This window comes from Diadema antillarum, unplaced genomic scaffold, assembly GCF_040938485.1.
Source record: "Diadema antillarum isolate AM-2024a unplaced genomic scaffold, OU_Dant_1.0 seq00000541_RagTag, whole genome shotgun sequence".
In the NCBI taxonomy this organism is placed as follows: Eukaryota; Metazoa; Echinodermata; class Echinoidea; order Diadematoida; family Diadematidae; genus Diadema; species Diadema antillarum.
Window position 1 is genome coordinate 72,889 of NW_027271488.1, and position 27,452 is coordinate 100,340.

A 27,452-nucleotide genomic window follows, 5' to 3' on the forward strand; every position below is an offset into this window, starting at 1 on the left:
ACATGAAAAACACTGAAAAATGCTGTTAGTTTTCGAATTTTCGACCCATTTTATAAAACAAATGATGCACAGGATTATTTCGTGGCGTTAGTGGTTCGCCTCGTGCATGTTTCACAATTGTAAATCCCCCTGAGTGCACTATACGCCTCCACTAACGTACTCTATCCTGTGCATCATTTGTATACTACATTGTGGTACTTATGTGCTATATGACATGCTAAAGCATGGGTACACTTCAATGCTCCCTAGATGGCAGTGTCTGTGACAGCACATGACCTTGTAAATTGAAACTATGACATTTCCTGAGTCATACCGGTAATCACTTGGCACAAATAGTTCAGACACATGTGACTACCAAAACACCACTGCTATTAGGTTTCTTTTGTACTGATGTTGTTGTTGCTGTTACAGTAGCTGCTCTTGCAGTACTATTGCTAGTTTATCTTTGCTAATTTTCCTCTGAGCACCTCTCGGCTGTTGTAGACAGCTATATTGAAGTTCACTGTCAATACATAGAGATTACCTAATCCCCCTTAATCCATATTTATTATGTCACCTGTTGACTGGGGCACATTGCTACACATCCAAGTGAGCTTCATACAATGTAACTTGCATAGGTAACTGAAGGCTAAAGGAAATGTAGAGACTCCAACTCTCCCGCTTTCAACGGGAGATATCCTGCCGAAAGCCAATTTTTTGCAAAATCTCTTATTCTCCCGCTTGAAATGATCTTTCTCCTGCCCAAACACCTTTTTAAAACCTGGAATTAAATTTTCATATATCCAAAGGGATTGGGAACCATAACGCGATTGGGCACCACAATTCAATTTTATTTTCATTGGTTTTTTGCTTGTCAGCCGATCAGGCAAGCTAATTCATAGCAAAAAAAAAAAAAAATGTGAGGACTTTTTTTTTCTTTGTTGGGCTGTCAGCTGATGAGGCACCACAACTGGTTGACATGATGCGACATGTAATTTCATGGCAATTTAGCATAATTTGGGCCACTTCAAGCACAATCGAATGTTTTTCGCTGGTCACACTGGTCTCCCGTTTGATAGGGGTTTCAGGTGGGAGAATCACCAGATCAGAAGGTGCTTGGGGTTGGGAGTCTCTGGAAATGCTTTACAAGTCAATTACCCCGTTGATTACTCCAGAGTATACTCGGCAGGTGTCTATGGGAAATGCATGTTGTAGCAAAATTAGTACATCCTTGATGGGCCAACAGATCTAAGTGTCTGGGCACAAAAAGGGTTTAAGTAATGAATCATACTCAGAAAATGTAAATCACTCATATCAAGTATTATGTTGGAGACGTACTCAGAAAAGGCTGCTGTCATTACTACAGAGAGAGAGTGCCATAAAGTGAAAGCTTTCATTGAACAATCCATATAATTGTGACAGTGAAACACGAGTCTATCGATGTAATAGTGGTAGGCACAATACAAGGTTCTCAGACAATTAGCTGTATACGCTGTTATTTTCGCGAGGGTTTTATTTTCATAAATTTCGCGAGCTTTGGGCTGATCACGAAATTTAAGACACATGAAAATATTAACCCGTCATACCTTATGTACAAATTGATGACAAAATGCATCCAACGCTGGCCGGACCAGAACACGGCTGTTACACCAGCCAGTACTTACACAAACTATTACTAGTATGCTACGGTTGGTGCGACCGATTCTGGAAGTGCAGTACGATGATAAACATGCATTAAAATGTGCAATCTCCGCGCATGCTACATTACCCCACGCGAATGAACACCGGCTCGACGTGGTTGGGTGAGGCCTAGGGATGCATGTAAAACGTTTGCTAGCGCTAGCGCAGCTCTGAAACTTTGTAGTCTACGTCTATTTGTTGCAACATTTGGTAGGTACTTGTGAATGCCGTGTGTGAGTGTCTCACTGCAAGTTCCTGTAATTATTGTTTCATTTTATCAATCTTCTACTGTGTCTTTTCTATTGTCATTTTTGGGAAGTCACAATGCAAATGGAAAAACGTTACAAGTATGTTGGCAAGTGTTTGAATGTGTTTCTCGGGCTTGGCAGTAGACCCTACTACTATTAGTATCAATCGCGAATTTAACAACACGCGAAAATGCCACCGATACCGTGATTCGCGAAAATATCTGAACGCGAAAATATTGGCGTATACAGTACTCCATACCCTCCCTCTGACCCTAAATGTAATGATAAAGTTAATCCTAACCCTAACTCAAATTCTAACCCTTAACATAGCCCTAACCCTAATCTTTACTCTAACCTCATCACTAACCTGTATTTAGATGGGGTGGGTATTGCCATGATGTGCAATACAATCTTGTCAAAGATACTATCCTTACAAAGACGAGAACTGAGCACTTGTATTACTGACAACTGACAAACCCACTTGCGTCAATGATAAACCCTCTGTCTCTATGTGTGGATCAGGGCCTCTGATACCCCATTTATACTGCGAGTGGGTTTCAGAGCCTCCTCGAGGAGGTTCGAAAGCCCACTCTGAAAGAACAGCCTCTTGTCTGTTTATACTGCTCGCCAAAAGCAGACCCTAGAGAGCAGGCCCAACCGGCTAATACAAATCCCCTCTGATGCATGATGCAAGTGCAAGCTGAAAGGCTTTCTTAAGCAGGGATTGGTCGAGACCACTGGGTTGTTTATGTAAGCCGGCGATAAACCTTCCGCGATAACTTCCGGGTCTGCTAAAAAGCAGCTTCTCGAACCCCTTAGCATTTACACTGCTTCAGAGGCTGCTATAGCAGGCTCTGAAACCACCCCTAGTAGGTAGTTTCAGAACCTGACCTGATCTGATCTAATTTTCTCTGTTTATACTGAGCTGAAAGGCTGCTATAGGAGGCTTCAGAACCCCCTATTTGCTTAGTATAAACGGAGTGTGACTTACTTTCTTCTTGTTGTTGTCATGTACAGCCAGCCTGGCGAGCCCTGCAGCTACCTCCGTATCTGACAGACCCTGACATCTCTTGTCCTTGGCGCCCTGTGCCTCCTTCAGAATCTCCACCAGGTATTCTATGGTGTCTGCAAATTAAAAAAGAAAACCAAAGAACATGAAAAGAAATTCAATAACCATAAAATTCACGCAACTTGTGTTGAAAATGTTCAACTCAAGAACTAGAGCGAAAATAACAGCAATCAAATATTTTTGATCGTTACATAGACTACAATGTAATGAATTGATTCTGCAAAATCAAAAACACACAAAGCTCATCTTACTCAGCAGAGCAGTAAGAATTACTCATGTGAAATATCCACTTCTACAGTACATCATTTTCCTGTGTTATTGGACTTTCTTTTGGAACAAGCAAAATCAATGGTTGCCCAAGTGTTCTGCAACAGTTCAAAAATGCGCTTGCCCAACCAAGGAGGGGGAAATAAATTTATATATCACCCTGTATTACCCCTGATGTTTTTCCTCTATGTTCTTGTTTGTTTGGCTTGCCTTCACAAATCAGGACGGTCCAGAAGAATGGTGTGAACAAGATGCTGTGACACTGACAGCATGCACTGACCACTGGATGGTCATTAATATTCATGAACATGTCCTCGGACCCCAATGAGGAAGAGGACCATCGTAGGGGCATCAGCAGAGCAGTGAGTGTCAGGAGCTAGAGTGGCACTCTTCCGACATTAATCGTACCCTAATGATACCCATCAAGCTGGGGCATAAAATGGGTAGGCCAGTGATTCAAATGACTTATGCAACTTCAATGAGTTTATGTAGCAGGTGATCGCCCAAGAAAAAGGTCTGTTGTAGTGGCATATACTGTGGATTAGCACTCTTCCTGCTCCGCAATGGTGAGATTCTTGAAACAGGGAACGGTTTGTGCATTAAGTTGAAAGCCATACGGACATTAAGACTGATATCCCTCTATTCTGAGCCTGTCTCAATGCCATAACACCCAAAATTATTTTTACACCCAAAATCACTTTTACACCCAAAATCATTTTTACACCTTTTAATTTTTTTAAAGCATTTATACTACTTCATTTTGAAACAGGATCACAGATACTTGTGGCCGAATAGGTTTTGTTTTTTTGTTTGTTTGTTTGATTTTTTTTTGTGAAAGCATATTATGCTAACTGAGGTAAGAAACTTCCTTGTTTACTGTACTTACTTGTTCCTTTCTCGGCGAGGATCTCCTCCTGGCCTTCCTCCACAATGTAGGCCAGTGTCATCATGCCAATGGCCTTGAGGTAGGGGTCATCCTCGAGGAACGGCTCCATCTTCTCCGCCACATGCTCCTCCCGGTACAGGTGCCGGTTACCGGGGGCTTTGGCCAGGTTGTGGAGGATGTTCAGGGAAGCTTTGATCAGGAATTGAATGTTCTGTGTTTTGGGCAGAAGGTTTGGGAAGGGGAGACAGTATTGGAAGGGGGGGGATAGGTGGAAACAAAGAAGACACAGAATAGCATCATCAGTTTCCATTCATACATATTGTAATTGAACGAACTGAGAACACAAAGGGCTGAAAAGTTTGGAATAACTTCCTTAGTATTGCAACTGATTGACAAATTGCCCTACATCGCCCTAAATAAGCACTGAATTGATCAGTATTTTAGTAGTACCCATGATAAAAAATCATGGGCGTACAATCTACGTACTCGAGCAGCATTCGAAGCCTCAACCTCCCGATCTCCGGACAGGCATCATCTCCACTACTGTAAAAGTGGAAATTTTTGCGGTGTTGAAATTTTCGCGCATTTTGCGCAACCACAAACTAGCGCGAAAATAAAAGCACACGAATATTTTTGCCTACCATACGTTCCCGTGCATGATGTCCTGATTCCGCGGAATTAAAAACACGAAACTCTTCTGACCCAGCCAAGCGCGAAAAATTAGTCACGCGAAAATATCCACTTTTACAGTAAACTACCGAGCTCCGCCCGAAAGCAAGTGTTGGTTCTAATCCTTATAGCATGCAGCGGGTACTGCGTAATTATTCATTTCATGAATATGAATAACTTCCCAGTAATCATCATCAGAATTCATTCAGGGCTATTGCAAAACATGTTATTGATTTAAACGATCAGATTTGACTTTGACCATAACAAGATAGCATTGCTGTTATAATGCAGAGGGCAAGAGACCCCTCCAAGTTCATGTTATTAAAACAAGAGCCCCACGGGTCTAGTGCTCACCTGAGTAGCATACATGTACTTGCCCTTCTTGGCACTCCACTGTAGGCAAACTGTTTAAAAAGATCTGGAGATTTAGGGATTATTAAAGACCCCCTGGCCAACACCCTCCTAACTTTGGGTATTTGACCCTCCATCCCAGCCTCCTCACCCTCCCATGGGGTACCAAACACTTTTTACGAATTAAGATTCCCTCCCTCATGGTGCTCATGATGATTCCTGCAAAGTTTGGCCAAAATCTTTAGTTGAATCTATTCATTATAAATAATTTGCATAGGGTAGAGTAATAAAATTACTGAATTAAATTCATAGGAACCCTTTGTAGTTCATATGAAAAGCACATGCTGCAGTAGCTGAAAGCCAGAAAAGGATGTCCTTATATCGTTAGTACGTGTATCATTTACAGTGAATCACTGGGGAAGTGACACTGTATTCTACCTGAGCACTAGGCAAAAGGAAATACATTCATACATTCACATGTGACTCATGTACAAACGGACACAAGTGATATTAGGATACTCTTAACCTAACAACATATGTTGCCTATCCAAGCCAATTTAATTCAAATTTTCGACACTTTGCTTTTCTCATTTTCTTTTTACTTTGTTTGTGCATGAATGTGAGTGAGCTTGTTTATTTGTTTGTTTGTGTGTGTGTGCGTGTGTGTGTGTGTGTACGTATGTGTGTGTGCTTGCATTTGACGAATTTTTGGGATTGCAAATGGTTGAATGATTACCATGGCACCAAACTGATTTTGCTGTAATAAGACATGAGGCAATTAACTTCTCGTAAGAGCGCAGGCTGCTACATGTAGGACCTATCTGATGAAGACGTACGTAAGTTGGGATTAACGGTGCACCAAACTCATCTAATAGAACCAGACACAATGACACATGACATGAAAAAGTCAATTTAACGGGAGAAAAAAACAAACGATTAAGCATGTTGATTGGAATTGAAGACTTGTTCCCTATGGGCAAGTTTACATCCGAGGCAGTAGTGTTGGATAGGGAAGTATGTGTCACAATAAAAAAAGACATGATCTTGATCACCTGATGTAAAGAAAAAAATATACATATATGATATATAGATGAAAAATCAAGTAAACAATATTTTAGAGCACTCTTTTGAAACATATTAACGATGTATACTCATTTTCTAATACCCAAAATCGTTTGTAATATTGATCTTTATGACCCTTTTAGGTGATTCTTGTAGTGAATGACTCTACTTGCACCTGCAAAAACCTGGAAGTAGGCGGTATTAACGTCATTTCCCTTTGCCCCACCTATCCTTGTTTGGTAATCCTCCCAGCAAATGGCTCTTAACTGTATCACATTTGTCTGATAATACAATATTAATGAAACAAGTACATCAATAAGGAACTACAAGTGTACTTGGATTTTGCCACTGATGCTACATATCAACAGGAAGTGATCTGGTGTTCTTTACTCCACTTTCAAGGTCACTGCTCTGCATTCAGCACTTCACTGTACCGACAGGATTTGGCTGCAACACACAAGAACATGTGCACATACATGACCACGTTTTCACACGGGTTGAGATCAAGGCATGGTTGCAATGCTGACTTACAATTATAACGATTACAATTACGGTAGGAATTATCATTCATACACGTATGTGGGTAATTCCATGAAGTTGGGGCAGTGTCCATGTAGCATCGTGATATTTGAAAAATACATTTCAGCATAACTCAATATTAATTATGCTATACATTTATTGTTTGTAGGCTTTACATTTGCATTGAGGTCACACATTTTCCTGGAAATTTTGTGCCATTCAGACTCAATTTTGATGAAGTTATTAAACAATATGTAACGGTGTCCTGTAGCATCGTGACATGTCCATGTAGCATCGTGAAATTTTAAAATTTGGTCCTAAGAGACAAATTATGGCAATAACTTGACCAAAATTTGATGCAATAAGCATATTTACTAGATTAGTCAGACAGCTAAATATCTCAAATTTCCTGAACACAGTTTTAATTTTAAAAGAAAATTACAAAATGTATCACGATGCTACGCGGTGTCCTTTTTTGTTACACTTGGTGGACATAGTGACACATTGTGTAATTTTCTTGTAAAAGTAAAACTGTGGAAAGGAGAGTTAAGATATTTAGCTATCTGACTAATCCAGTAATTATGCATATTATATCAAAATTTGGTTAAGTTTATTGCATTAATTTGTCTTTTAGGACCAGATTTTAACTATCACGATGCTACATGGACACGTCACAATGCTACAGGACACCGTTACTTAAAAATAACTTCATCAAAATTGAGTCTGAATGAAACAAAATTTCCAGGAAAATGTATGGTCTCAATACAAATGTAAAGCCTATAAAGAGTAATAGCATAATTAGTATTGAGTTATGCTAAAATGTAACACTTTGTGCCCCAACTTCATGGAATTACCCATGCTGTACACACGCTCAAGGAAGGAGTTGCAGATTCTGCAGTTTTGAATTACAGAGCAAGGAGAGGAGGTATGGCTCTTTACTGAGTTCCCATCAATCTCTCTTGAGCAGTACCGTAAGGAGTATGTTTTTCTGCGAAGTGGTTGTAAGGTTTACCTTAAGCTTCGACCCCCCCCCCCCCCCCCCCAAACACGATTTGGAGGTCAATCCTTACACACGACTGTGTCTTTCCATAAAGTCTGGAGATCGTCACTTGAGAAACACCTTCAGACTGTCATTTGAATTGATTACCATTTGCATTACCATTCAACTCAGCCTCCAAAATTCCAGTTTGCATACACACGGTCAAAATGCATCATTTGAATTATGATTCTAGTGGTGTATCTCGCTCAAAATCGTGTCTCAAATTTGATATCCAAACTCGGTACTGTGAAAACCACCAATGACACATCCCGGTCAATGACGTTGGACACACGATTCTCACAGAGCCAACGGAAGGCCTGAGGTATATCAATGGGTGTCATTATTTACAACACAAGTGGCAGTTCTGTCACAGATTAAGGACATCACAATATCCTCTCTAATCGATAGTGGAACTACATTGTACCATCTTTGCCACTTGATCCATCCTCACACACACCTCTTTTCATCTAGATAAATTCCTCAACAAGTTATAATGTACACATACGAGTGATGTACAAGGAAGACACATGATTTTGGCTAGCTACTGTACAAATGCGACCTAGGAATTACACACTGAATATCAGATATGCTTATAGTTTTTGCTGTCTTCTGTGTGTGTGTGTGTGTGTGTGTGTGTGTGTGTACACACAGAAATATCACGGAAATATAACTAGATTTACGAGAAATTTGCAAGCTGAAGCAAATCTCCCAACCGTCACAAATTTGGCAAAAAACGCTGGGTTTTCTACATTCTTTTGTCATTTCGGTTCTAATATTTCAAAAGAAAAGAAAAATGCTGCAAGATCTTGACAATTCTCCTCTTTTCCTGTTCTGCACTGAAATACCATGCACTACAGTAAGATGAAGTTTTGCGGCAACCCACTGATATCATGTGTTGCCGTGAACATTTATTGTTGTGACCGAGAAGATTACACAGTGCAAAGTCAGCGAGGTATGCAACCATCTATTAAAGCTCACACAAAGTTCTGGTACGCCTGCAAAAGTTGTCAAATTTCGCTCCAATATGTGAACGTAAGCCTAGGAAATGTGCGGAATAACGCTGTAATAACAAAATATTCGATGGGTAACGACAAAAAATGTGAAATATTAACCAAAAAAGGTTCAGTCTCAGAACTTACTCCGAACGGGGTCAGGCTAAACTCGGACTCGGGGATAACTTCGGCCTCGCTTTGACGGCGGGCTGAGTTGTCTTGGTTGTCCCTCTGGATTGTACAGTGTTGTACTATGGGAACGCCTGTATAGCGCTTCACGTTCTGGCTACTCGCAGTAATGGTCCGAGTTGTCACAACGCACACATCAAAAAACCTCTTTGGCACGCATGCAAAGTTAGTGTGCGCCTATCAAGCACCTCTAAAAAACAATCAAAGACGCTTGATAAACAACAACAAAAACTTAAATGACAGCGCGTCTCAGCAACTGAGGTGATGTGCGTATCGCTTGAGGACCCGCCGCACTGTCCTATTTGTTTTTGTACAGGATTAGCACGCACTTTCCTCTCTGTTCAGTTAGGCCTCCGTTTGGTATTGGGTATTATATGCCTACAGTAGAATATGGCGATCACAAACTGCGTGCAAATTGTCTGAAATAGGGTCTGAGTTTTCCCTGAGACCGAGTTAGTCTGGATCCTTTCCGGAATAAAAGTCGGTTTTCCCGACTTTTATTATTTTTCTCAAAATACTCCAAAACGACTCATCATCCTGGCAAATCGCGTCAGCCAGGTAAGTTTCTTTGTAGACTCTTTCGATATATTGCAAGCAAATATGAAATGGTGCCAGACGGGTTCTCAATCCCTTACCAAAACTTTGTTTTCACTTTAAACCCTGCTCCCCGTAGCCAGATACATATATCTACGTAAGTATGAGAGGAAGGGACTCGAGGTAATAGAAATATATCTAATCTCGAGGTTTCATTGTAGGTGGTACTACTCTGGTCTGCCAACATTCCCGGATCAGAATTTTTTTCTTCTGCTTTAATTACGGACATGATATGATATCTAAATTCTCAGGGAGCCTCTTACAGACTACAGGAGACTTGGTACATTGTAGCTCTGTAACATTTTCATACATTATTGTTATATTTTTGAACTTTTAGTAACCTAGGAAAATAAACAGTTTAATGATAAAACTACACATCTGAAGGTAATCTTCTTGAAGATTGGAAGATAATATATGCATGAAGGGTTTTTTTTCAATTATTTTTTCTCTAACTCAGCAGATAATACTTCTCTCAGATGCACAAAACAGTGACAATACTGCCGATACGCTAGTCACAAATTTTTGCCCTTTCAACCTCTTTATAAAACTACTATCACCCACTCCCTCTCAAGGAAGAGACTAAAGGAGGAGAAGGGGATATGATCAATTCAAATTAGCCTTCCTCATTGTCAGCTCAAGCTTGGAATGCACACTAATGGGATTTGGTGGAGAATAGGTGAGCGGAGTTGCTTCTTTTTTTTTTTTTGAGTGGTCCCAGGGGGACCCCAAGTCACTTCCTTATCGCCGCCGAAGTTATCTCCTGGCTGGCCGACAGGAGACATCTCCTCAAAAGCAATTTTGGCGCTGTGATGTGAAAGCAATTTGAATGAATTAGACATTGAGGAGGATGATTCCTGTGTAATGGTCATAACCATCATGAGTTGTACTTGGATGAATTATATATACTTTTATTATTATTATTATATATGACACAGCAAATGAAAAATAATACAACATCAAACAAGTTAAGCAGAACAACCAGGCTTAGGTGAGGACGAAAGCCAGTTCACACTCAATAGAAGGTGGATTTTGAGTCACACTTACTTGAAAACTGTCTCAACACTACTACAATTTCATATCGATTTTGATAACACAGTATTCTTTGTCTTCCAAGACATTGCCATACGATGATGATATGCTAAGTTGAATCTGCATATCAGAGTCAACAGATTCAATCTAATTAATATCTGCATTATAGATCATAAATGCAACGGGACTTCTAAAGAGGCATGAGGATACTGTAAAACACGATATATTCGCGGCACGAAAATTTCGGGAATTGCCTCTGGCGTCCCATGCGTATTGTGCAGGCAAGAACTTTTGCGTGCATTTTATTTTCACGAAAGTTGGCACTCGTGAAATTCGCGAAATTAAAATGCACGGCGAGCAATTCTCGTTTTACAGTACACCTATACTTTTACTAAAATATGAATCACACTCTGGAGAGATGAAACAAATTATAATTTATAGTATAATCATTTCTGCCATTTTTTTCTTCTTCTTCTTTCTTTCTTTCTTTGTATTCTGTTTTTGTTCTTGTTTTTTTCAAAATGCAAAAAAGTTACACTTGGAATCATTGATCCTGTCCACCCAACTTCCCCCTTTTAGATCTTTATTACACTGTACATGATGGAATATATAATAATTTACAGTGAACACATCAAGTGTATGCAAAATATAATGATAAAACTGATGGGCTGCAGCTGCACACAAAAGGGCATTGTCCTACAATATATATATATGTGAGGGTCACAGTAATATCAGCACTCACCCCCCCCCCCCCCCCTTCCTGTGATGATTACACTCGCTCATTATATTATGTAGTATTTATATGTATGTTTATCTATTTGATTCTCTATCCACACATGTAGGTGCATGATATATCACAGTACTCTAGTTGTATAGTAGAGGTACATACACGGTGGTGTAAGGTCAGGAGGTAATTTACATAATCATGGGAAACACCCCCCCCCCCTCCCATAAGTGGAATCTCCCTGTGAGGGGGTAAAGCGTGTCCTAAAGTTATTCAGAAGGGGCACCTCCTTTGATCATTCTTGAGAAGGCGTCCAAGCAGGCAACGTCACTTTAATCAACCTGCTCCTGTGGCTGTAGCATAGTCCCGTCCCTCATCCTTTGTACAAAGGTAAGAACATCTGTATGATGTGACTTTGATATTTCATATTGATTAACATCATAATTTATGTGGTGTTCATTATATTACACATGATAATTTGAGAGTGTTTGGTTTTGCCAAATAATTAATGGATGAGGTTTCATTCACAAACGAGTGGTTAATGAGGATGGCATGTCAGTTGCCCATGAAGTGCATTAGCGACTTAGAATTTATAGTTTTGTTCTATCTATGTTTTATATCTATGCTTTAGTGTTATCAATATGAAGTGATATTGGTAGGGAACATCACTTACAGCAAGCTTGATGAAGGACTGTAGATGTTTCTTATTTCATCTTTATTCTATGTGACTTTGAGAAGCGTGCTTGATGCAGAGGGTAGCATAGAATATAGCGCTGTGGTGTATGGAGATAAAAGCTAAGTGTTCACACAGCCCGATGTACACTATAGTTGATTTTGGTAGGCACGCTAGAGGATTAAAAACAAAGGACAATGAACTTGGCCCCAGTACAGGGGATGATACAATATGCTGGTAGGTGCCTCGGCTTACAAAGGGTGACTGCCTTAAAGCAGTGGCTACATTCCAAAGACTGTTCTTTTTATGTTTACTGCTTGGCAAACTTCCTCTCTAACTATTTCAAAGACTTGGGCTGATGTGTACTATGCACTGTGCACCCCTATTGATGAAGATGTAGGCAAGCTGCTCTTTGTTTCTATTATGAGCGAAGGAGGTAGCTAGTAAGATTGAGTTCAGGCAGGAAAGCCTCTACGCCCATTGACGCATGTACAATATATTTCAAGTTGCTAGATATAGGAAATAGGAATATATATCCCTTGTACATATGTATCTATCTTTTGTATATAATTATGTCTATTACTGTGCTATCCTAGCGAAGGCAACTGATCAGTCCTTTGAGTATAGCTTTCAAACCGCTGTATGATGCATTATTTTATCGGTTAATATAGTTAGCACTGGTTTATTAGTAGAGTGAACGATGCTTGGGTCGAATAATTCGATTTGTTCATCATAAACACAAGCACATATTTGATTTCATTCATAGATTCCTAACATGGGGAAAGATTTAAGAAAGTATATTCATTTGCATTGTCAATTTTAGAAGACACCAAGACTTCTGTCAAGTGGATGGACCCCAGCGCACTGCACATGCTGTAATGTCAGAGGTGAATAGTTTTTTCTCAATATTGTGTCTCATATCTTGTATGGTAATGAAATCAACAGGCGGAATATTACTATGACATAATAATTATTATGTTTTGCATTCTTGGAGTTTACTTTTCAGATGGCTTTGCCTCCTTGAATCAAATAATGTTGTTACTGTTGTTGATAGAAGATATAGAGTTTGCCTGTCATGGAAGTTTGACGATAGTGCATTAACGCTATTGAGTCCGTGTGACATATGTATTTGGTTGCAGGCGACAATCATATCGTACATTCAAAACTGTATGGTTTTACAGATGAATTGCGTATCAACGAAAGCTTGAATAATCAAATATTACCAGCTTTAATTCAGATAATACAATGTATTGTAATGTTCACATATTGGAAAATACATATTGTAAATATACATGTCGCTGCGTTATGTAAATATGAGTGTGTAAAGTAACGAGATGATTGGTTCATCCCTTGTGTTATGTAGCTTCTGTGGGAAAGGGACACGGACTTGCTGTATTCTGCGTCGGACAGTGTTGCGTTGTTATTCGTTGCTTGTTGCGTTGCATTTTGTTATTTTTAAATGTTGCTCTGTTATTAGCCACTTTTAACCGTTTGCTTTAGATTCGTTGCGTTGCTTTTAAGAGCTGTTGTTGCATTGCCTCTTGTTGCTTTTAGTGTTGTTTTGTTATTAGTTGTTTTTAATTTGCTATAAGTTGCTTTTCGTTGTTTTAAACTCGTTTGTTTTGCGTTCAGTCTAATGTTACAATTTTGGAGTTATTTGAGTTTTGGCTTAGTTTGAAATACTGCAACAAAGTGAAGTAATAAAGACACCTTTTTTTTTTTGTAACAGAAACAGAAAAATTATCTTTGAGCATTCCTTCTTTTCCCAGTCCTTATAGAACCAGGTGATTGATTTTGTCTAATTGAGTCTGAGCTATTGTAGGTCAACACTGACTGGACGTGTCCAGCCGGTCACATAATTTTGGTGCCGAAACCCGGGATTACTGAAAAGAAGGAAGCTCGCATAGACTTAAACTCTAAATTGATTAATAAGTTGATAAGGTTTAAAGAAATAGCAACGCAACACTGTCTAATTAGTCGTCAAGATGGCCTCTCCCATTCCACCGAGTGATGTGAGAACTCCAACAGACGATCCCCGCAGCATGCCGAGAGCGACGTCGACGCCGGAGCCGATGACTCCAGCTACATGGCAGTACCCAAGGCCAGCTGTGACCCCGCTTCAGATGGCAGGATTTGACCCCGTTCCTGAGCCGACACAGAGACAGGACCAGTTCATTACGCCGAGGCTCGTGGTGTCTCATCAAGTCAAGGGTGTCAATGTCTTCACAGGTAAGGGGGGAGTAAAAGTAGAGGATTGGGTGCGTGATATGAAGTATTTCATAGAATCTAAGGGCCCAATGCCGCCACAAATGCAGTTCAATGAAATTGTTAGGCACACAGGGGGAAGAGCGCGGGACCTCATCCTGAATTTGGAGCTCCGTGGTGACGAGGAGATGACGCCTTCGCTGGCTTTCCGAGAGCTTCTCGACGAGTTCGGGGACCACGACATCGCCCATGGCAAGCTTCTATGCCCGAACTCAGCAGGCCAGCGAAACTCCATCCGAGTACGCCGTCGCACTGGAGGCAAAGCTGAGGATCGCACGAGATAAGGGGGACCAAGCGGCAATGGTTGAAAAGCCCGTGCGGGACGCTATGCTTACTACCCAATTCGTGTTCGGCTTGAGGGACCAGAAGGTCAAGGCTCGTCTAGCCCCGATGAGACCGAGGGAAATGACATTTCGAGAACTTAGATGGGAGTTGCACGTAATCGAATCAGAGGGGCGTCTGACCTCGGCCCAGGTATACAGGCAAGATGTGAAGGAGGCGTCGAAGGATGCACAGACGATAGAGCAACTCACTAGGAGTATTCAAGAGCTGGCCGCCACACAGCATCAGCATATGGATCTGTTCCATAGGGTAGTTGAAGACCAGCAGAGGAGGATTGCTGAATTCGAGAGTAAGTTGCAGCAACAATGGATTCCCCGAGGTGGCAGTCGGAGAGGGAGAAGAAGAGGTGGTGGGCAAACACAACATAGCAATGCTTGCTATACCTGTGGACAGCCTGGCCACTATTCACGGACTTGTCCCAATCGACAAAACTCGCAAGGCTTCCGTGGACCTCAGCATCCTTTAAACTAGTTCGACCTGCAGACGAGGGGCAGTCTGTGGGTGCATTCAACAAACGTAGCCGTGGAAGAACTGGATCAAGCTACCAGACGCAGGTGACAATGGGGAATAACACTGGTGAGGAGGAGCTTGTGGTGTCCTGGACCCCTTCCTCAGATGTGAAACAAGCATTAGACATGCCAGTCGATACAGCAGCAGAGCAGACGAAGGATGACTCACCCTTGCATCAGGCGGCAGCCAGCCACAACGTTAATGTTACACCTGCAGAGCAACATGATGATGGCTCATCTACTTTGTTGGCAGGCGTAGGTGTGGAAGAGCTTGCACGGCTGCAGAGAGAGGACGTCATTATCAGCCGAGTCGTCGAGCTCCTTCAAGCCGGACAGAGACCAGCCTCACGTCAGTTGCGAAGGGAAGCAATCGTTGCTCGCTTGCTGCTTCGACAGTGGGATAGACTGCACGTGTGCGAGAATGGCGTACTATGGTATAGTAGAGGAGATCGTAGACTACTCGTTCTGCCTAAAGGTCTGAGGAAGCTGGCTCTCCGTAGGGCACATGTTGAAATGGGACATCTTGGGCTTGACAAGACTTTGGCACTCATGCAGGACAGATTCTACTTACCTGGCATGAAGACAATAGTCCAGCAGTACATCCAGAGGTGTCGAAGGTGCACTGTCCGGAAGACGACGGAAGCAAAGTCCAAAGCCCCACTTCAACCCATCAAGTCAAGCAGACCACTTGAACTGGTATGTATCGATTTCCTTAGTTTGGAGACATCACGGGGAGGCATAGAGAATGTCCTGGTGGTCACGGACCACTTTACTCGCCACGCCCAAGCTTTTCCTACTAGAGACCAGTCTGCTCAAACAGTGGCTAGGACTTTGTGGAGCAGGTACATAGTTCACTATGGCATACCTGAACGCTTCCATAGTGATCAAGGCAGGTGTTTTGAGGCAGCTCTAGTACGCGAGTTATGTGAACTACTTCACATACAAAAGAGCAGGACAACGCCGTATCACCCACAGGGGAATGGAATGACCGAACGTTTCAATGGTACACTCCTTAATATGCTAGGAACACTGGAGCCATCGCAGAAGCCGAACTGGAAGGAGCACGTTGAGTCTCTCACCCACGCATATAATTGCACCAAACATGCATCGACAGGCTTTTCCCCATTCTCTTTGATGTTTGGAAGAGAGCCACGTATCCCCCTTGACCTCATCGGCACACCCCCGGAAGATGACGACAAATCCATCTCCAACTATGTCGACGAGCTTCGCCTTACTCTCCAAGAGGCTTATCGAAATGCCCACGAAAATGCCGAAAGTGCTCGCGCCAAGCAGAAAGGCACGTATGACAGGAAAGCCAAGGATGCTCCCTTTGAACATGGAGATAAGGTACTCGTAGCACATAAGGCACTGATAGGTCGTCAAAAGCTGGCTGACAAATGGGGTGAGTCTCCTTACACTGTGATATGCAGGCTGCCAGACCAGGATGTCTACACTGTCAGAGAGGACAGTACAGGCAGAGAGCGGACTCTTCACAGGAATATGCTGACTGCGTGCACATTTTTGCCGGGTAGCAGTGAAAGTGAAGACGATGCTGATGAAGACAGTACAAATGTATCGAGTGAAGAGGATGGCAGTATTGCTCGTGTGGACCCAAGTTCGAGTCATCCTCCAGGGAAGAAGCGCAGTGAAGTCGATTCAAATCGTCAGCGGCGCTCATCGAGAACACGACGATCTCCCCAAAGATACGGAGGCCCAACCTCTTCCCTCAGGGTGCAACAAATACGACCTCGACTAAATTCAATTTAAATGTTGTTGTTTTCTTATCTACATTGTTGAGGACAACAATGGTTTTAAACGGTGGCGAATGTGAGGGTCACAGTAATATCAGCACTCACCCCCCCCCCCTTTCCTGTGATGATTACACTCGCTCATTATATTATGTAGTATTTATATGTATGTTTATCTATTTGATTCTCTATCCACACATGTAGGTGCATGATATATCACAGTACTCTAGTTGTATAGTAGAGGTACATACACGCTGGTGTAAGGTCAGGAGGTAATTTACATAATCATGGAAAACACCCCCCCCCCCCCCCATAAGTGGAATCTCCCTGTGAGGGGGTAAAGCGTGTCCTAAAGTTATTCAGAAGGGGCACCTCCTTTGATCATTCTTGAGAAGGCGTCCAAGCAGGCAACGTCACTTTAATCAACCTGCTCCTGTGGCTGTAGCATAGTCCCGTCCCTCATCCTTTGTACAAAGGTAAGAACATCTGTATGATGTGTCTTTGATATTTTATATTGATTAACATCATAACTTATGTGGTGTTCATTATATTACACATGATAATTTGAGAGTGTTTGGTTTTGCCAAATAATTAATGGATGAGGTTTCATTCACAAACGAGTGGTTAATGAGGATGGCATGTCAGTTGCCCATGAAGTGCATTAGCGACTTAGAATTTATAGTTTTGTTCTATCTATGTTTTATATCTATGCTTTAGTGTTATCAATATGAAGTGATATTGGTAGGGAACATCACTTACAGCAAGCTTGATGAAGGACTGTAGATGTTTCTTATTTCATCTTTATTCTATGTGACTTTGAGAAGCGTGCTTGATGCAGAGGGTAGCATAGAATATAGCGCTGTGGTGTATGGAGATAAAAGCTAAGTGTTCACACAGCCCGATGTACACTATAGTTGATTTTGGTAGGCACGCTAGAGGATTAAAAACAAAGGACAATGAACTTGGCCCCAGTACAGGGGATGATACAATATGCTGGTAGGTGCCTCGGCTTACAAAGGGTGACTGCCTTAAAGCAGTGGCTACATTCCAAAGACTGTTCTTTTTATGTTTACTGCTTGGCAAACTTCCTCTCTAACTATTTCAAAGACTTGGGCTGATGTGTACTATGCACTGTGCACCCCTATTGATGAAGATGTAGGCAAGCTGCTCTTTGTTTCTATTATGAGCGAAGGAGGTAGCTAGTAAGATTGAGTTCAGGCAGGAAAGCCTCTACGCCCATTGACGCATGTACAATATATTTCAAGTTGCTAGATATAGGAAATAGGAATATATATCCCTTGTACATATGTATCTATCTTTTGCATACAATTATGTCTATTACTGTGCTATCCTAGCGAAGGCAACTGATCAGTCCTTTGAGTATAGCTTTCAAACCGCTGTATGATGCATTATTTTATCAGTTAATATAGTTAGCACTGGTTTATTAGTAGAGTGAACGATGCTTGGGTCGAATAATTCGACTTGTTCATCATAAACACAAGCACATATTTGATTTCATTCATAGATTCCTAACATGGGGAAAGATTTAAGAAAGTATATTCATTTGCATTGTCAATTTTAGAAGACACCAAGACTTCTGTCAAGTGGATGGACCCCAGCGCACTGCACATGCTGTAATGTCAGAGGTGAATAGTTTTTCTCAATATTGTGTCTCATATCTTGTATGGTAATGAAATCAACAGGCGGAATATTACTATGACATAATAATTATTATGTTTTGCATTCTTGGAGTTTACTTTTCAGATGGCTTTGCCTCCTTGAATCAAATAATGTTGTTACTGTTGTTGATAGAAGATATAGAGTTTGCCTGTCATGGAAGTTTGACGATAGTGCATTAACGCTATTGAGTCCGTGTGACATATGTATTTGGTTGCAGGCGACAATCATATCGTACATTCAAAACTGTATGGTTTTACAGATGAATTGCGTATCAACGAAAGCTTGAATAATCAAATATTACCAGCTTTAATTCAGATAATACAATGTATTGTAATGTTCACATATTGGAAAATACATATTGTAAATACACATGTCGCTGCGTTATGTAAATATGAGTGTGTAAAGTAACGAGATGATTGGTTCATCCCTTGTGTTATGTAGCTTCTGTGGGAAAGGGACACGGACTTGCTGTATTCTGCGTCGGACAGTGTTGCGTTGTTATTCGTTGCTTGTTGCGTTGCATTTTGTTATTTTTAAATGTTGCTCTGTTATTAGCCACTTTTAACCGTTTGCTTTAGATTCGTTGCGTTGCTTTTAAGAGCTGTTGTTGCATTGCCTCTTGTTGCTTTTAGTGTTGTTTTGTTATTAGTTGTTTTTAATTTGCTATAAGTTGCTTTTCGTTGTTTTAAACTCGTTTGTTTTGCGTTCAGTCTAATGTTACAATTTTGGAGTTATTTGAGTTTTGGCTTAGTTTGAAATACTGCAACAAAGTGAAGTAATAAAGACACCTTTTTTTTTGTAACAGAAACAGAAAAATTATCTTTGAGCATTCCTTCTTTTCCCAGTCCTTATTAAATAGAACCAGGTGATTGATTTTGTCTAATTGAGTCTGAGCTATTGTAGGTCAACACTGACTGGACGTGTCCAGCCGGTCACATATATTTTTTTAAAGAGCTACAAAATATTGAAAAAATGTTGCTGGAAATTATTCTAATAAATGAAAATGTGACAGTGAGTGGATACACAGCCTGGATATATGAAACATTTCCATTTCAGAGTAGCATTAGAAAGACTAATTATGATGGTAGTTTCATACCAATTTTACCATGTGACATTTCATCACAGATAATTTGATAGTGACTTTCAAAACTCTGGTATGCTATTTTTTTTTTCTTTCATGCATTTGAACAACATCACACAGCTCACGATGGAAAGTCCCACAGTTTTAGTTGTTGTTTTTTTTAGGACCTGGTAATAGAGAGGTTAGATACATAACATTAACACAGCAAAGTTCCAACAGGAATCACAGCTCTGTATGATTTATGCTGATAGCTATGTGATGTCCTTATTCAGACTTTTGATGGGAAAGAAATGGTGTTTGAAGCAACCTCTGACTGCAGTTAGTCCACCAATCCACTCAGCTAATTCCATCATCAGACATCGTGCAACCAATATCGCTGCCATTGCCGTACCAGGTTAAACAAGGACTTCAAAAAACAAACACAACAGGAATACTTTGCCTGGCAGTTGTACCATGAATTTACTTCTTGGTGTGGAACAACCTGCCCCTCCCCCCTTTCCCCCTCCCCATTATCATCGATTAAAGTGTCTCATGTGGTAAACATCAGATTAGTGGTAGGGAAGAGACTTTAGCATGCATTGTGCATAAACAGGATGTTCTCTATCAAATGGAATTGATGGTACCCTGTAGTGTTTATTAGAGTGTACAGCGGCGGCTAAATTACAATGCTTTTAGGCCAAATGGGTTTTTGCATTATAGATGGTGTTATCAGGTTATAATACCTCTGTGTCCGTAAAGTGTGGAAAAGAACGAGAGTATAAAAGATCTTCCCTGCTTGTAATAGTTTGAAGTTAATTGCAATCAAAATGATAGAATGAAATAAAACAATATAGATGAGTTGTGGTTTGTTTTTTTTCAAACTGTACCATAACAGAAACAGAAACAAAACAAAACAATATCACTCAGTGTGATTCAAGATATTTCCTGTAGTGAGAAGATTTTAGCAAAGGCACAATCTCACACTGAGTAAGAAAATCTAAGACTTTTATTAAAAATGGTAGTATGTGAATATATACTGTACTTGAATGTATTCTTTTGTACTATGAGCCAAGAGTGTATTCCAGTGTTAAGTATTTTGTTTGTAAGATGGACAAAATGTTTCTTATATGTCAAGTACCTCAGAGACCAGCTCTAAAAATGAGAACTTGGTATTGGTGGGAAAGGATACCAAAGAGCCCTCTGAAACCCCCCCCCCCCTTCCCCCACCCCCCAATAAAAGCTCTAAGGGTTTGCTAAAGACCATCAGTGTTACACAGGTCAAATCTCTACTTTTATTTCCTTGTTTGTGTAAAACCAGAAATATTCATGTGTGTGAAACTTTCATGAAGTTGGTGAGGAGCCAAGAATGCCAAAAGTGTTTGTCTACACAATGCATTGAATGCCAGTGGCAATTTACAAAAGTTTCATGCTGGCAAAAAGGCCTTCAGCCACAGATCACAAAAGATTCATGCTGTAAATGTGTTTTCTATTATCTAGTACCCTCTGGCTTCAAAAGCTTATATTTAACAACACTGAATTGGAAACTCGCATGCATGAGCTGACTGACAGCTTAAAAAGCTCTCGCATCATATAGCATCACCAAGGTTACCAACAATAGCAAGATATTAAATGGTTTCGAAGAGGATTATGAATTGGTTCTGATGTGGAGTGATAGTTTGTTTTTGGATAACAATGCAAGGTTATGGAAGGTCATGAAAAAAGGTAATCTCGGTACTATGATCAGAAAATCTCCCCGGATGATTCACAAAAGCATGTTACTTTCTGGGGCTTTGAGGTGAGGATATGTAATTTGTAATCGAAATCTCTGTTGCAAGCCTCACATCCTAGAAACCAGATGTTGTTTTATTCTTACGAGCGACTGGTGATCAGTTCTGATGTGCTATACTTATCAGAATTTCCATAATTCAGCACAAGAACTGATCACCAGTCACTCGTAAGTTGTTCGTAACTTTACGAACAGCTTTATGAAACACCCCCCTGGTCCACATTCAGACTCTTTAACTTTACACTTGCCTGAAATGCATGGTTTCAAGTTTTGTCTTCTATCATTGTTGAAATATTCTATATCCTTTTTGTTCTTGATTTATTTTTTTTGGGGGGGGGGTGGGATGGTGTCTGCCACTGCATAATGAAATGAGTGTATTAAGGATAAGTGGTATACTGCACAGCTCGCTTGATATTCAGGCAAGGACGGTAGGGGAAATTTGGCTAAATACCAAACTGAAACCCATCAACAAGTTAACACTCTCCCATCCATCTATTACAGAATGGCACTAACTGTTCACATTCCTCTTCCAAAAAAAAAAAAAAAAAAGTTTCTTAAACTCTTCATGCACAACTGAATATCAAGCGAGCTGTGCAGTATACCACTTCCAAAAAAAAAAAAAAAAAAAAGTTTCTTAAACTCTTCATGCACAACTGCGCATGAAGAATTTAAGAAACTTTTTTTTTTTTTTTTTTTTTGGAAGTGGTATACTGCACAGCTCGCTTGATATTCAGGCAAGGACGGTAGGGGAAATTTGGCTAAATACCAAACTGAAACCCATCAACAAGTAAACACTCTCCCATCCATCTATTACAGAATGGCACTAACTGTTCACATTCCTCTTCCAAAAAAAAAAAAAAAAAAAGTTTCTTAAACTCTTCATGCACAACTGAATATCAAGCGAGCTGTGCAGTATACCACTTCCAAAAAAAAAAAAAAAAAAGTTTCTTAAACTCTTCATGCACAACTGCGCATGAAGAGTTTAAGAAACTTTTTTTTTTTTTTTTTTTTTTTGGAAGTGGTATACTGCACAGCTCGCTTGATATTCAGGCAAGGACGGTAGGGGAAATTTGGCTAAATACCAAACTGAAACCCATCAACAAGTAAACACTCTCCCATCCATCTATTACAGAATGGCACTAACTGTTCACATTCCTCTTCCAAAAAAAAAAAAAAAAAAAAGTTTCTTAAACTCTTCATGCACAACTGCGTAAACTCCTTGTGTGCCACATTATTTTGAAACTGCAAAGTAGGCATGTTTTGGGAAGACATTCTGTATTTCAGATCTATGTACCATTGTATAGATTTTTGTTACACTGGACAGGCAACGAGCAAAGTTATTGAGAAAATGCCAAGCTTTGCTATGATGTACATTTTATGAAAAATCTATGATTACCTTTCTTTCAAATGATGAGGCATGACTTTTGCACACAAAACAGTGTCAGAAACTCAGAACTCACAAATCCATTAGCAGATACCACTTGCATGATATTCAATCATCACATGCAAGCTACAGTACATATGACAGGAATGGAATTGCGAGTGAATTTGCCATTGCACCTCAGCATTTGGTGATTTATTGGGCGGGTTTCTGTGTTTTGAGCAAAATATGCAAAAATGAAAATCCACTCTGTGTTTTGAGAGCAATGTCACCTCATATTCAAGTTGATTCTTCTTTTCTTTTCTTTTTTTTTTTGGACTAGACTAAAAACTTGCAAATGCAGAGGTGGAATTTTCTTAAAAATTGGAGATTCCAAAATATGACAATTTGGTCAGTCCATGTAACATACATTCACCACCACTGGCAAGTTTAGAAATGGTATGACCCACAGTGTTCAATAGAATTAAAGGGTTGTTATAATCTTTTTAGTCAATATCAAGCCATTTAGTTGAAAAACAACAAATTTTCAGTGAACATTTATCATTTGACCTTATATGTTAGCAGTATTAAGAAGGTATCAGTCCAATTACATACGTTCACACAAAAATTGTCATTTTGGCATACATTCTACTAGAATGCTTGTGTGAAGAAATATTGCGGCAAAGTTATCTCTCATAAAAAGTGTTCTCAAAGATCATATTGTATTGGTGGTAATGCTCATTGGAAAAATGAAATGACCTGACATTCCTGACAAGAACTCTTTTACCATGGAATTACCCAATATTTATAATATGAACTGGTTTTGATGAATATTGCATTTGAGACATTGAATAGGTAAATATCAAATTACAAAAAAAAAAGACCTATGTCCATATCATGTGATTGTCACTAGTACTACCATATCACTGTGCAGTGAAAATATGCAACACTTTACAATTTCATTTCTTTTGATAATTTTTCAAAGATTTATTCAAAGGTCTTGCTGTCCTGTTTGTCTGATTTCACTCTGTTAACCAAAAATTGACTTCGGGCATGAATTGGCATTTTGCATGCAGGTGGGTGTCAGACCTTGTTCGTTTCTGTTTAGGAGGCGACTGATGGCTGCAAACAAATCTCACCTCATCTAAAAAAAGGTTACACGCTCTGGGTGCCCTAGCCGTTGCCTGGTGAGCTCATGTAACAGACAAACACACAAACAAACAAACAAACACACAAGTTACCTAAGAATAACCACACATATCACAACTAACATTTAAAACCCGAAATGACACGAGGGTGCTTCTTCTGCCTCTTGTGCACTCAAATTTCCCTCCTACAGCAACCCATGCAGAGGAAGAGGCCTGGTTTCAAAATCTATCAAATTTCGTAGACATAAAGAGGCATTAATTTTTGGGCATATACTCTACACATGATTTGATTTATGGCTACATTGTACGTGGAAGCAAAGAAAAAGGGGGGAAATGGTAAAATAACAAAGTGTAAACACAATAATGCCTCTGGCATCACTACGTGGCAGAAGCATAGAAAACAGCAAGAAGTATAATGTTACAGCTCTGAGTGCTCTCACGTGAAAACATCGCAAACTCTTCAAACATATTTCGTACCCATACAACTTCATACATTCAACCAATACTGTACATGTATCAGTTTTTAATTTGTTTGGTTTTGTTTTGTGTTGTTTGCTTCTACTCTCTCATTTTGTTTGTTTTCTTTGGCTGATTTTATTTTCTTTCATCTTTATATCAATGTCATTTTTGCTCACCTTCTGATCCATGTTCTCCCTGTAGGGCTTGTGGGAGATGTTGGTGGTGCACAGCCTAACCATGCCTTTCTCCCCCAGCCTGAGGGCTAGGCTGAGGCTGGCATCGCTGAAGTTCCACAGGGTGTTGTAGATGTAGAATGCAATCTGCCAGTTGGTGTTGCTGCTGAACAGTCCCTTCTTGGTCAACTCTAGCAGCATGTTGATGAACAACTCTGGGGTGGGGTGGGAGGGGGGGGGGGGGGTGGCCAAGGGAGTTAACCAAATGAAAGAAATGATACCCATTATTTGTAAAGCAAAAAGCCTTCCAACTCTGTGTATCCTAAAGCTGCCAAGTCCTTAAAAGGGAATTCCTGTGTGCACAGCTAAAAGTTAGTCTGAAAAAAAAAAAAAATTAGCAAAACAACAATCTGATCAAAATTGGATGAAAAGTGAGGTACATGTAGTTACAAATGTGTATAACATTTTTGAGTTCTTTTCTAATTTTTCGGGAAATAATCCTTGAACAGTCAATTGAATATCAATGCAAATAGTAAAGTGATGTCATCCTTTAAGAACTTATCATAGAATGTACTTAAAATTTTGAAATTTCTAGTTCTTCATGCAAACATAGTTATGCCCCAGTGCCCAACCCCAATATCAGTAAACAATCATTATTCTGAAGTTATTTAACCAGGAATAACATTATGTTATTATGTTTTGTTTTGGGGTATTTTTTGTTGCTAAAATTGATATCAGAGGTATTAAATATTGGTCAACTGTTTGTGTCTAAATCATCAATTAATAATTGTGATGTGACATCATCAGCTCACTCATTTGCATATGATATTTGTAACTGCACAAGAACTATTTCGCAGAAATTGGCAAAACTTCACAATTTCATAACACCCCAATATCTGATTTAGATCAGATTTTCACTGTTGCAGTTGTACTCGTAAGATTTTACTCTTCCTTTAATATCAGACTGACTTTATATCATAATCTTGAAACTGGACTGGAATGCCTCTGTGATAAACAGTTCTATAATGACACACAATAGGGAGACACTGCATGAAGCTATCTGACCAATCACTGATGAATACATTTTTTAATGTTCCATGTGACAAAGGAGGCACACAACTGTTTGAAAAACCTACTGTAGCTATTCAACAGCAAAGATGCTTTTAAGCTGTCTACAATACAGATTCAAGATACAAGCTGGAGTATTTCAATCTTTTGTATATTGTATACCATGTAATAACTGTTTACACTTTTCTCAAAAGCCATTGGATTTCTATGAGACAAAAAAAAATGAAAGTCCTTTGAACAAATGTTGAAAAATCAAGGACGGGTTGGCTTTTCCTTTTCCCTCTGCTACGGAAAGGAACATTTACAGGTTTGTACATAACATCTGAGCTATAAGAACTATTACGAATTACATAGTTCAGAGCTCTTACAACATACCGGGGCACTTTTCTGTAAATGGATGACCTGCGTATGTTTAATTCAACACACTTCATGTTGTCTGAGATACAGCAAAAGTCAAGCAGTACAGGAATTAAAACATCACTTGACATTTCACTAACCTACATGTATTATAATGTATGTTGTATAATTTCTATCCTTCACTGTACATGTACATATGGTTTAACATCTACAGTTTAGACCAGATGTATGCTTACATAAAGAATATAGTCACAAAGCTACTAAATGCTTTGATATGCTTTTTGCTTGCACTGACATTGCAAACAAAACAAATTGATTTACAAGAATAGCATTAAAATTGTATTTTCTATAACAAATTATTCCCTTGTTGCACAATAAAAATAAATACTTGTATCTTTGCAGGGTGAACAACCATGCATCCAAGAAAATTTATCGAAATAGATTCATTAACAGAAGTTGGTTGCTATCTATTTCAAAGAAAGATTGGACTCATTTATGATAGGCTTGTTTTGAATGAAATGTAAATTCTATGGGAGTCTGCTTGTTGGTTGCTGTGACAATTTCAACTTTTCAAGACAATTACCTTTCACAGAACCTCAATTCCAATTTATCTCTCATACAGTTTCAGCAAGGTAATAATCCCGGTAACTGACCAATCTTCATAGATGAGTGTCCTTGAACTAATGGAAGTGATGATTTAAAAGCCATTTAATGAAAAAGACAGCAAATTTTCATGTGTTAAAAGCCAATTGCAATTAGTAAAGCGATCTAATGAAATATGTATGTAGTGTCGTGTTGCTCTTCTCCTTACCATAATCCCTCAATTATACTGTAATTTTAAACATATTAGTACTAATTTCCTGTGGACATGCCTCGTATCAATTATTTAGACTTGTTGCTCCGCATGGTTTGGTACACCAGCACAAAACCTCACAGGCATGACACTTTACTTCCTGTAATTTCACACTGGGTGAACAAATGGGCGAACAAATGCAAATAAATGCATGCATGACAATATACTACACATTGTACCAGCCTATTATCCTAATTTTTTTGAGTTCTGTCTTCCTCAGTTTTATTCTTGATTTCTTCCTTAAATTGTTACCTCCTTTTGAATCATGTCATTAATATGGGTCAATTCAACAATGTTTTGTCTAGGCACAGGCAAAACATAAGGCCAAGTAAAAAAAGAAAAGTAGTTTCTCGTCCGGGTTTTTTGAGCAAGGCGATGAGGGAGGTCCTTACTATTTGATATCTTACTATTTTTTCGAGGATTGTCAAAATGAAAGTAATATGTGTTTCTCGTCCGGTAATTCTGAGAAAGGTAACGAGAGAGGGCTTTACTATTTTCTATATCCAAATTACGAAATGAAATATCACTCTGGTAGCTGTGTTATGAGAGACCAGGTCCCAAGTGTATGTCTTGCCTGCACTCTGTGCATTTTCAAACAAATAGATATATGTACCATACTTGAAATGAAACTTCATGCATGCAGAAATACATTTGCTTTTTCTTTCCACTACAGA

General features: G+C 39.6%; 1 protein-coding gene across 1 annotated transcript in view; it reads right to left on the reverse strand.

Annotated features, from left to right (window-relative positions):
• The window catches only part of LOC139734701 (uncharacterized), a 54,284-nt gene that overhangs the window by 13,453 nt on the left and 13,379 nt on the right, over positions 1-27,452 (reverse strand). Inside the window, exons 2-4 of the mRNA XM_071645494.1 lie at positions 24,504-24,715; positions 4,130-4,340; positions 2,899-3,032 (exon numbers count right to left, since the gene is read on the reverse strand). Of these exons, the coding sequence (XP_071501595.1) occupies positions 2,899-3,032; positions 4,130-4,340; positions 24,504-24,715 (557 nt within the window). The remainder of the gene's footprint in view (positions 1-2,898; positions 3,033-4,129; positions 4,341-24,503; positions 24,716-27,452) is intronic.